Source organism: Camelina sativa, chromosome 16 (genome assembly GCF_000633955.1).
Source record: "Camelina sativa cultivar DH55 chromosome 16, Cs, whole genome shotgun sequence".
In the NCBI taxonomy this organism is placed as follows: Eukaryota; Viridiplantae; Streptophyta; class Magnoliopsida; order Brassicales; family Brassicaceae; genus Camelina; species Camelina sativa.
The window spans coordinates 14,748,771-14,760,166 of NC_025700.1; the positions used below are offsets into that span (position 1 = coordinate 14,748,771).

Below are 11,396 nucleotides of genomic sequence, written 5' to 3' on the forward strand. Positions count from 1 at the left end.
TGCTGGGAATAGGATCCTGACCCACAAAAAGGCGTTGCAGGAGTCGGCATTGAGTTTACAGGGGTAGGGTTTGAGTTTGCAGAATAGGTAGCTTTTCCCGAGGGTAACTCAGTAATCACCTGATCCGGATCCTTTGATGGTAAGGTTTGATTTGGGGATCCTTTCATACTTGTTTGGGAGAGGTTATTACCACTCGAACTACTGCCAAGCAAAGAGTGAATCATAGGATCTACATTGCTGACTTTTGCCTTCCATACCTGAGTCGGTAGTTCTTGGCTTTTATCAGTCGGGGTTTGAATTGCAGGAAGTGGGGCAGGAGTGCGAGAACGTCGTCTACGCTGATTTATGCGCTTTTGTTTTGGATCTCGAGCTTGCAACTTTGGACAAGCCACCGATAGGTGCGTAGTAGATGCGCAGTTTGTGCAAGTAACCGGTGCCGCTCGACAATGCCTTAGGTTGTGACCTATTTCCTTGCAATGCGAGCAGACTGGGGGCATCCAGGGACTTGAAACCAGTATCCTGCATGTTTCACCTGAATCGAACTGGACATTGACCGCCTCTGGCAATGGCTTCCTAGGGTCGATGATGGTGAAGACCTTTGCTACCTCCAGGTTTGTCTTATTTGTTGTAGCATGGTGAAGGGACTTTGGGTGTCCCACCAAACTAGCAATGCGAGTGAGGCCTTCGTCATGGAAAAATTGGTAAGGCACGTTTCTCAATTCGAGCCAAATTGGCGCTGAGGAGAGCTCAGGTTTTGTCGGAATCACTCCAGGCTTCCAATCAGCTACGAACATAGTTTGACCTTCTATTTTCCATAGCCGTTGAGTCAGAACCATGTGTCTGGTGAGCGAGTTTGGGATATTGAATAAGAAAGCATTGCCTTCCAGTTTTGAGACAGTGATATCTCTATACTGCTTGCTCTATATACCATTTACTATATTGTAGATAGTGCCTTGAGAAGGAGGATCAGAGTAGAACTGCCCAATGATGAAGAAATCCCAGGTTTTCCTATTACGCTCAATGACTTCATTTGGAATGTGTACACATAGCTCACCTGAAGGGAGAGTGAATGTAGAGTCAGGATCTGTGATCGTTTTTAGATCACCCTTCACAGTCGTCAACCATTTATCCTTCCCATGCCGATAATCTATAGTACCAGCGCGAACCGTGTGTAACTCCTCGGCTTTGTTTGCAGGGGCAGAGAGAGAGGAAGCTGGAGTGGCAATCTTTGTAGTAGATACAACCACCAGAGGGGTGGAAATTGGTTTGTCCACTAGAGGCTTGATTGAAACGGCCAAATCTACTTTGGGAGCAGTCAATTTGGCATATGAGGGGGCCAAGACATTGTTTGTCTCTGTGGTGACCGAAGACTCGACACCAGAGGCTGTGCCTTCAATGGTGGAGACTAAAGAGTTGGATCTAGTCGCCAGATCTAGATCTTGCACAGTTTTCGAGGCTATCGCAAGGGGGGGGGGGGAACAGCAGCACTGGTTGACAGGAGAGGTGCTTCCTCAGTCGAAACCGTCGTAAAAGCAGTCGGAGAGACATTCTTTGCGTTGAGAAATGAAGAGCTATCAGATCGAGTTTTGGGAACAAGTGAATCGGAGGCTCGAGCATAAACCGCAGCAAAGGTAGAGGAGCCCGGAACGACGCCACAAAAAGGTTTTCTTTTCTTTATTTTTGTCATTTTCAGAAATTTCCGACCACCGGCGTGAGGCCGGCGTCGGGGGTGAGGAGAAAAGAGAGCTTTTTTGGTTTTTTCTCTACGTTTGTTTTCTTATACTATGTTCTTCTCCTGTTTTTAAAAATCACATTTTAAACATTCACAATGTTACTAGGTAGCACTTTAAACCTCGAGAGAATTTCACTAACACTATAAATATTTAAAATGATTTTACTAACACTTTAAACCTTTAAAATGATTTTACTAACACTTTAGACCTTAAAACTAACTTTCATTTTTGTACCGCCATAAAAAATAACGGAATAATAATCTCTATCAACGCGAAATAGTTAAACTATGTTGGTTTAATCTAAATTTTAATTAGTTTTAGTTTGTGTAAATAAATAAAAAAGATAAAAATAAATTTGTGTTCATATTCTTTGTAGACAAAACTTTTACGACGTTACTCTTCACATTATTAATCCTTTTAATAAATGCATATCCACTGGATTCTGATTCAAATCGATTGACTTCTCATTGGAAACCAATGAATCTTCTAAATCTATTGCCGTCTTAAATTTTATATTTGTCAAATGTTTTAACCTTACCTCTGATTCTTCATTTTTTTTTGCTTTGATGTATTTTTCATTTTTTTTTACCAATCTTTATAAATAATTAAGTTAAATTAAATTCATTAAACAAATATTTAAATCAAACCAGCATAGTTTAACTATTTCACGTTGACGGATATCACTGTTCCTTCATCTTTAGTGGCAGTACAAACATGTCAGTTAGTTTTAAGGTTTAAAGTGTTAGTGAAATCATTTTAAAGGTTTATAGTGTTAGTGAAAATATCTCAAGTTTTAAAGTGCTACTCAATGACACTTTGAAGGTTTAAAATGTAATTTTCCCATTTATTTTATGTCCCTTAAGACTATTTATTCAAATAAATTCACTCAAAGAGAGGTGTCATTTTGGTAAAAAAAACAAATAATACATGTTATCAACATGGGTTGGCTTGCAAAAATTCCAATCATACCGTAGAACGGATTATGATTGATATTTTACGAATATAATTTTTTGCGGATTGGTTCATCACAACATACATTATAAGTATGTAATTTTTAGAAATGTAATATTTTTTAATATTTTACATATATACCTATTTTTTTATAAAAAATGAACAAATTGAATTAAATATTTATAGATATTCCCTGGAGCTGCTAATTTTTTTCTATTTTTTTTGTATCAAATTTATTTATTTTCATTGTATTAAACTTATTATATTACAATTTATTCACTTATTTCCTTTTACAATTTAATCCAGTTTCATTACACATTTATATAATTTACTGTAAATATTCCCCCCCCCCCCGCTATAGCGGTTCTAGTTGAAATTTGAAAAGGAAAGAAAAAACATAATGTATATTTGTTTTTGTTCCAGATTAATAAACGACGGTGTTTTCGACTCTGACATTATTGTCGGAAGTTTGTAATACGTGGCCGTTTTATTGGTAATTTGTGTGTGTAATAATAATATCATCCGCATCGTCTTCCTCGCGAGAGTTTCAGTCTCAGCCACAAAAGTAAAACTCCACTGTCGTGTTCTGTAGTGATGCTTCTTTCTGCAATCGCTTCTCAGACCCTTCTCTCATCCAACCCTAATTTACACTTCTCCAATTGTATTCCAAACCCTAGACCTTCTAACCCTTCGATCAAGCTACTCAATGCATCTTCCTCTTCCTCCTCATCCTCACCCTCATCCTCCTCGTCGTCTTCTATATTCACACGCGGTCTCCGTTACGTGAACCACACTGTATCCAATGAAGATTCAGAACCCGGTGGAGAGACCATGGTGGCCTCTGCCTCCGCTATAGCTTCCGCGATTCGTGGAGCTTCAACTACTCCTGTAGAGTTCAAACAGATGATTGAGAAAGACCATCTCAAGACTAAGATTATATTGCCAAGTCCTGATTTCCAACGTCTTTGTCTCGAGCAATTGGATCTCTTTCGTCAAATCGTGGATCCAAATGCAGTCCTCTCGGTTCGTCTTCTTACTCCATTTTTTTACCTGAAAAAAAAAACAGAGTGTTCTTGAATTAAAGTTGGGATTTTTCTTTGTTTATGTTATGTTTAGATATATGTAAGACCAGCTGGTAGCTATGTAATGGATCGATTAGAGCTGCGTCGTGTCACATGTTACCCAAGTGTTAATGCTGGAGACGTTGTGATCTTAGTTGGGAACTTTGGTATCCCTGCTGGTCTACGAGCTGCTGAAGCATCACTTTCTAGTCAACAAGTATGTGTTCTGCTTCCTCTGCCTTAAAACTCGAGTTCACTTATCGTTTTTTTGTTGACATAATATGATGATGATAGGTGGAACTTGTGAATAAACATAGAGCTGCTGTGTTTCCTATGGTGAAACACCCGTTTGTTGTCGGTTTCCTAGTTGCTGAGTTACCTGTAGAAGCCGAGGAGGAGAAGGTTGAAGAGGAAGAGGAGAAGCCGCGTGGTTTAAAGCATTTTCCTTCTCCTGAGGAAGCTTATGCTTTGCCTGCTTCAGCTAATACAAAATCACCTAAAGTTAAACTTCCATCTGTTAAGGTGTTCACTGCAGAGCAGAGATCTTACGCCATTAATATTTCGCGGACTCTGGCTATGGCGTATGTCATGGATCAGGTTGTTCTTATATCCTGTCTCTTCTGTTGATGGCATTGCGTGTGTTTGATTCTTTTTAACCCTTATTGATCTTTTCTTTTTTGTGGGTATGTGTAGAAAACAATGTTACTTCAACAGTCATCTTGACAAAGCAATGTGAGGATGAGTAAGCTAGTGGAGCAGGTACAAGCCACACACTTGTTAACTTACCACAGATACATCTCATGTTAACGTCTCCTTGTAGTTTATATCATGCATTTTCTTTCTTGTGTTTTGGCAGATCCGTGGTCCGCTCTCTACCATCAGGACTTTAAGTAAAATGCTTTCAACTCACACGAAGAGAAGTCAGGTCCTTACAGTTAACATTTGTGGCTGGAATTGTTATTTACTGATCCTTGCAAGTATCAGACTGACTTGGGGTTTTGTACATTTGTAGGTTTCACATGATATTGTGGAAGACTTAATAGTTCAAGGTGATCAAATAAAAGATACCCTTGAAGAACTTCAGGATGCAGTTCACTTGACAAAGGTCCACCTTCTCTTACTTTGTCCCTTTTGGTACTTGTGAGTGTTATTACCTAAATTGATTTTTTTTTATGTGTATATTTTACAAAGCATTTCATTTTCAGGCTAATATAGTGCGCCACAACGAAGAAGCCCTGAAGAAGATAAACAAAACACATAATGAATCAAGGAGATCAAACTATGAACAAAAGGACCCCATTGATGGGTCACAAATCCCAAGTACACGCCTTTCCCTGGGTTCTGGATCAGATGATTCTGAAATGCCTATGCCACCTCTGGCCCTGGCACCTGTACAATCGCAAAGCATAAGGTACAAGCTTTCGAGCCATTAACTGAACTTTTTGCAACAAAATAAAGTGTTGGGAGAGCTTATCTCTTTCATTTATGTCAGGAAGACCATGCGACATTTCTAATGTGCTTTTAGATATGGTCGAGACTGTGAGACCACTAGCCCTTACTCAGCAAAGAGTGGTGGAGCTAGGTGAAAATTCAGCTTCCTTGCAAGTTTCTGTTGAAGAACCGGCTTTAAGGCAGGCTCTAAGCAATCTCATTGAAGGTGCTCTGTTGCGCACTCATGTTGGGGGAAAAGTTGAAATTTTGTCGACCAGTGCTCCTGCTGGTGGTAGTCTGGTAGTAATTGATGACGATGGTCCTGATATGCGCTATATGGTAAACAAGACCAAACTTTATATTCTGCTTCCTGTATTTAAGTCTGATGTCTTACCAGTTTCATATGATATGAGAATCATATTGCTTTTTAACATAAATTTGTTACATCAATGCAGACGCAAATGCATTCACTAACACCATTTGGAGCAGAACTCCTGTCGGAAAACATGGTTGAAGACAATATGACATGGAACTTTGTGGCTGGTTTAACCGTAGCCCGAGAGATCCTGGAGAGTTACGGATGCGTGCTCAGGGTTATATCCCCTCGCAGCTCTGATGCAGCCGTAGGAGTTGGGGGTACTCGTGTAGAAATCTGGCTCCCTCCCTTCCCCGAAGCAGTATCTGAAACCAAAGAAGGATAGTTTTCATTTCCCTCTCTTTGCCTTGTGAATCTTTTAGCCTCAAGAGTATTTTGCTTGCCTATGTGTGGTGAGGCCAATGTATAGTCAATTTGTGATTTGTTGATCAGTGTGTAAAAAACAACATAATATGTACATAACCCAAAAAAGTCATGTCTACAAACTACATAGGTGGACATTGTAACGTAAATATACAGCTCTATTCTTATGTAAGTAATATAAGTAGAGTTTGTAGTTTGTAATATAGACTTGAACAGATTGCTTAATGATTATTATAAACAGCTCTATTATACCAAACGCAGTTTATGAATCTTGAAAGTGAAAATGGCACTTCTTATTGTTTCTCTCTTGTGGTTTGTATTTGAATATGATGTGAACATATCACCTTTTCGAATGACTCCCAAAAATATTACAGTTGCCTTATTTATCCAATTTCGATTGCTTCTTTTTTACTGCATCGTTTTTATCCATCCACCATTTTTTGTTTTACCAATGTCACAATTTTATTAACTTTTCGTCTTCTAAAACATGTCACGAATTGGATGGATGATAACATAATAATGTACGAAAAGCAAGAAATGAAAGTAGGGGGACCTCTCCTATTAAAGAAAGTGGACTCTTCAGTTTGGTACTTTCCTTATTATAGTTTGGCAACTCTATTTATCCCATCATCATACATTATAGTTTGATTATGTTGCTTTTCTTATACCACCATCTTCTTATCTTTGCGTGAATTCCGGATAGATATCGCAAAACTCAACTCTCTTGGTTTATTCTTATTTTTTTTAAATAAAAAAAAGTTGCAGCAAAGAATATGACAAAATGACAGATTTTTAAAAAGTGAGTTTGATAGATTTGTTTGAATCTTAACATTAAGATATAAAAAATATCAAAACAGTAGATTGTGAAATTTTGATTGGCATCATTATATGTCGACCAAGTACGGTCCACGGATATGCGTGTTGTGTCGTGTCGGGCGGGTCCTATATTAATTTTGTTGTTGTGCTTATTTTTACGCGCATTTCAAGTATTTAAACCAATCATATCGTGACACAGTTTTACAAATACTGTGTCGTTTTAGGGATTTCGAACTCCAACCCCAGCAAAAAAAAAAAAAAAAAATTGAATCTTTTTTTTTTTTTTTTTGCCTTTTTGAAAATTAAATTGTAGGAAGAAGCAGCTTTGAGCCTAAAATACACGCCCAGAAAAATTCCCTATTTGGTCACCAAAACCTAAACTTTTCTTTTGAATTTCTTGAAAAAGGAAAAGTCAAGAAATCTCGGTAAGGGTTTCAAGAAAAATCATTCCTTTATTTTGGATTTTAAAGATTAAAAAAAAAAAAACGCGTTTCTTAATCATTCTCTTCCTCTCACGCTTTTGGTGTTCTCTAGACGAAGGCGATCACAGGGGTGTGTTTTGTTTTGTGTGTGTGTGTTTCGAATTTTGCGAAGAGGGGGTTTTTGGGTTTCGTTGAGAAGCGATTATCTCGTGTTCTTCAACTTGGTTCTTGGCCTTTTTTGATTAATCCCAGGTTCGTTTCGGGTTTTAAATGTGATGCCTTTTTGTTTCTTGTAGGATAATTCTGTTTATTTTATCGATGAAATTTGGGATTTTTTTGTGGAATTTTAGCGTAAGCGATTGGTGAATTTTGTCGTTTTGGTAACCATTTTGCTTCTGTTTCATTGCTCTTTTAGTATTCTTAGTCTGCTTTTGATTAGTTTTTGGTATTTGAAGTTTGTGTTCTCTTATTCAAATGTGATACAGAGCTGACTTTATCTCCGGTTTAGTTGTTTATTTTTTGTGTGTGTGTCTTGCAATCTAAGGAAAGTGTTCTGTTTTTTGTGATTCATGTTCTTGTGATTGCTTTGATTGTATAGCTCCTAGTTTTGAGGGTGGGTTTGTTTTGCTTTTTGTCAAAGGGAAAGCACATGATTTGTTGCTTGTTTATAGCACTGCTTGTTCTAAGGGAATGATCTAATTGGTTTGTTTTTGACTTATGGGTATATATAGTCTGGTCAATAGTTTGGTATTGAAGCCTTTTTATCCCCTGGTTGGGTTTAGAAGCACTATATTGTATTCAGCTGTAGGTTCTACGATAATGAGTTACTTTTTTGACATTTAGATAGCGTGGATGGATGATGACCAGTTTTTCCATTTAAATGGTGGTCCTAGTCTGTTTGGCCATCTTGTGTCTTCTTCTCTTGGCATTGGAACTTATTCAAAAGCCTCTTTTTTCTTCTCTAGATAACGGACTCGTGGTGTTACACATAGAAGGTTCCTGGCTTCTCTACTGTCAGGAGGAGCCTTTAGTCTTGAAGTTACTACAGTAGAGAGAATCCCCAGTGGGTGACAAACCTCTTCTTGAAGTACAATTCAGAAGATTAGAGAAGATATGGGAATATTTTCACGCAGGTCATGATCTTGTCTCTCTCTTTTTGACGAATTTGGTCAGTCTTTCAAGAGGTGCAGAGAACCTTATTAGCCATTTCGTTCTTGTTCTTATAGTTCTATTAGTAGGAAATCAAATGACGGGATGAAGATCATTGCAACAGCATTTTTCGGAGTAACTTTTGGCTTTTTGATTGGAATATCATTTCCATCATTATCAATCACCAAGGTTGTAGAATCAATCCTTCTCTTCCCATTTCTGTGTTTGATTAGATTTGTTCTCTTGTTCATCTTTACAATTTCTTGGTCTTATATTATCAGGTGAGTCTCCCAACAAACTTTCTTCCTTCAAACGATCTGTCATATGTAGAGGAAAAGGGTTCGACAATTGCAACTCCAGAAAGTCATAAAGCTTGGTCATCATCAAAGGATAATGATAGCAGCTCATCCAGTCCAATCGACAAATCGAAGGCACGCTTCTACTCCTTAATAAATTTATCGAATGTTTTTGGAACTTTACAGTAGCTTTACAAGTTTGGTCTACCCTTACCCATTCATGATTCATATTCCAATATGCAACTGGAATTCTTCTGCAATGAGGAAACACATAAAATCTTAGGTCTCCCCAGTGATATATATGTTTGAGGATTCTTACATCTGATTAGCTTTGTACCATGAGACTACCAAGTACCAACTAACATATAACTTACATAGTTCAGTCATTTAGATTTCACATTGCCAAACTTGAAAGAAACTATCAAACTAGATATGAAAAGAACATGTGTTTGTTAACCTTTTATTACTGTGTTTTCTTGATTAATATTCTCGTATCTGTCCATGTTTTCATGTTTCATTTCTGAGTTTGCTGCAGATTTGGGTACCTTCAAATCCTCGTGGTGCTGAAATGTTGCCACCGGGTATGATTGCTGCTGAATCAGACTTCTATTTGCGCAGACTATGGGGGTTACCGCAGGAGGTGTGTGATTGAACCATTCATTTCTATTATCATCAAAACCATTTTTTGTAGCTGCATTACTTGATATATAAAAGTAATGTAATTTTGATACCTTTTTTTCTTCCTCAGGATTTGACCAGTGAACCAAGATACCTCGCAACATTTACAGTGGGTATTAATCAGAAAGCAAATATTGATGCTTGTGTCAAGAAGGTTGGTTCATTCCCTTTATTAATTTGATGTTTTGACTTCACGTCATAAAGTATTTATCATCTTCTCCACAGTTTTCAGAAAACTTCACCATTGTCCTGTTTCATTATGACGGCCAAGTAAGCGAGTGGGATGAGTTTGAATGGTCGAAGACTGCTATACACATTAGCGTTCGAAAGCAGACTAAATGGTATCAACAGCTTATCAACCTCTCTTTATTCTTTATGATAGAAAATATTTTGGTGATGTTTGTGACTATTGACTCTCTTGGCACCTGAAAATATGATAGGTGGTATGCAAAGAGGTTTTTGCACCCTGATATTGTAGCACGATATGATTATATATTCATCTGGGATGAAGACCTTGGGGTAGAGCATTTTAATGCAGAAGAGTAAGTTGTTTTAAACCTTTCGTGGGTTCTTTCCCTTTTTCTTGTTTTATATTTGATATGTTGTGATCATCTTGATTACCCTTTTCCCAGGTACATAAAGATGGTGAAGAAACATGGCCTGGAGATTTCCCAACCTGGCTTGGAACCAAACCAGGGGTTAACGTGGCAGATGACAAAGAGAAGAGGAGATATGGAAGTCCACAAGTATGATGAACAAACATCCCTCTGATTCTGGCCATGTTTAGTTTTAAGTGTAATGATCTTTACAAAACTCTGTGCTTTGAAACTTATCAGGATAACAGAAGAAAGACCTGGATGGTGCTCAGATCCTCATCTCCCTCCATGTGCTGCGTATGTAGAATCATTTCATTCTACCTGTTACGAGTTATTTTTTTTTCTCGTATAACAGGGGAACTAACTAGTCTCGAACTTTTGTGTCATTGACAAATGCAGATTCGTCGAGATCATGGCTCCTGTGTTTTCTAGAGACGCCTGGCGATGCGTGTGGCACGTGATCCAGGTTCCTTACTTTATCATCTATTTGCTCAAATTTTTCATTCCTCTTCTCTCCTCTTTCTTTAAACCTCTCTTCTTGTCAGTCTCACTTATATGCCTTCTTACCTAAACTGTTTAACAGAATGATTTGGTTCACGGTTGGGGACTTGACTTTGCACTCAGAAGATGTGTTGAGGTAAGAGTTGGACACTTTCAGTTCGCTGTTTGTCACGCAAAATAAACTTTCCTTTAATTATATATATCGTTTGTTAATTGACGATATTTACACCAAAACGCAGCCTGCACATGAGAAGATAGGAGTAGTAGATTCTCAGTGGGTCGTTCATCAATCTTTTCCTTCCCTTGGCAACCAAGTAAGCCCCATAGAACTCTCTCTATGTCCATTTTAGCGTGATCTGTTTGACCTTAACCTCTGCGCTCAAAAATCTGATTTGGCTTTCTGTAGGGTGAAGCGACGGACGGGAAAGCACCATGGCAAGGGGTAACAAAGCTTTTTTTTTAGCTCTCTCTCTTGTGCTGAGAATTGCGTTGTTTTGAGGAAGACACATAACTTGTGCGACAAGCGACTTCAAAATGTTTATTGTGTTTGTTTTGCAGGTGAGGGATAGATGCACAAAGGAATGGACAATGTTCCAGAGTAGAATGGCTAGCGCAGAAAAGGATTATTTCAAATCTTTACAAGTAGAAGGCTCCTCCAATTCAACAACAACAGCCATTTAAATAGGAGAGTTTTTAAGTAGCCAAGACGCTGACAGATTCAGTTCACATAGTGTCTTACATTTACATATAGAGTCTGTATATGTTTATGTAGTAGATATACCCATCACAACCTTCCATCGAATAAACAAAAAGATGAATGTTTTGATCCAGTAAAGCACTTGTGTATCAACATCCAGCACTAGTGCAACTAGTGGCATGTGATGTGTATACTATGTTAAGCATTGTGAGTTTTACTTTATCTACAAGAAAATTCTGAAGTGAGTGGCAAAGAGCCGTGTTACAAAGATGGTGTGGCGTGTTATGTTTCCATGGATCAGTGGAGTCACACGTGTCGGTTTCCTG

General features: G+C 38.1%; 1 protein-coding gene and 1 pseudogene across 4 annotated transcripts; both read left to right on the plus strand.

Moving 5' to 3' along the window:
* Positions 3,198 to 6,171, plus strand: LOC104750594 (annotated as a pseudogene).
* Positions 7,029 to 11,311, plus strand: LOC104750595. 4 transcript variants are annotated; one of them, XM_010472414.2, is made up of 16 exons: positions 7,029 to 7,156; positions 7,266 to 7,405; positions 8,119 to 8,286; positions 8,380 to 8,491; positions 8,584 to 8,733; positions 9,134 to 9,238; positions 9,347 to 9,430; positions 9,502 to 9,617; positions 9,717 to 9,818; positions 9,909 to 10,022; positions 10,113 to 10,169; positions 10,272 to 10,338; positions 10,456 to 10,509; positions 10,613 to 10,687; positions 10,780 to 10,815; positions 10,932 to 11,311. In XM_010472414.2, exons 3-16 carry the CDS (start codon positions 8,267 to 8,269, stop codon positions 11,052 to 11,054), a joined length of 1,215 nt encoding a protein of 404 aa, XP_010470716.1. In that variant the 5' UTR covers positions 7,029 to 7,156; positions 7,266 to 7,405; positions 8,119 to 8,266; the 3' UTR covers positions 11,055 to 11,311. The 4 variants fall into 4 exon arrangements, with proteins under 4 accessions (XP_010470716.1, XP_010470717.1, XP_010470715.1 ...); XM_010472415.2 differs by lacking the exon at positions 7,266 to 7,405; XM_010472413.2 differs by having other exon boundaries at positions 7,030 to 7,405.

Coding starts and splice junctions, on each gene's coding strand:
- LOC104750595 (XM_010472414.2), top strand. CDS start 8,267: ATGGGAATATTTTCACGCAG. Junction 9,819..9,908: donor GAGCATTTTAATGCAGAAGA/GTAAGTTGTTTT, acceptor CCCTTTTCCCAG/GTACATAAAGATGGTGAAGA. Junction 10,688..10,779: donor TTCCTTCCCTTGGCAACCAA/GTAAGCCCCATA, acceptor GGCTTTCTGTAG/GGTGAAGCGACGGACGGGAA.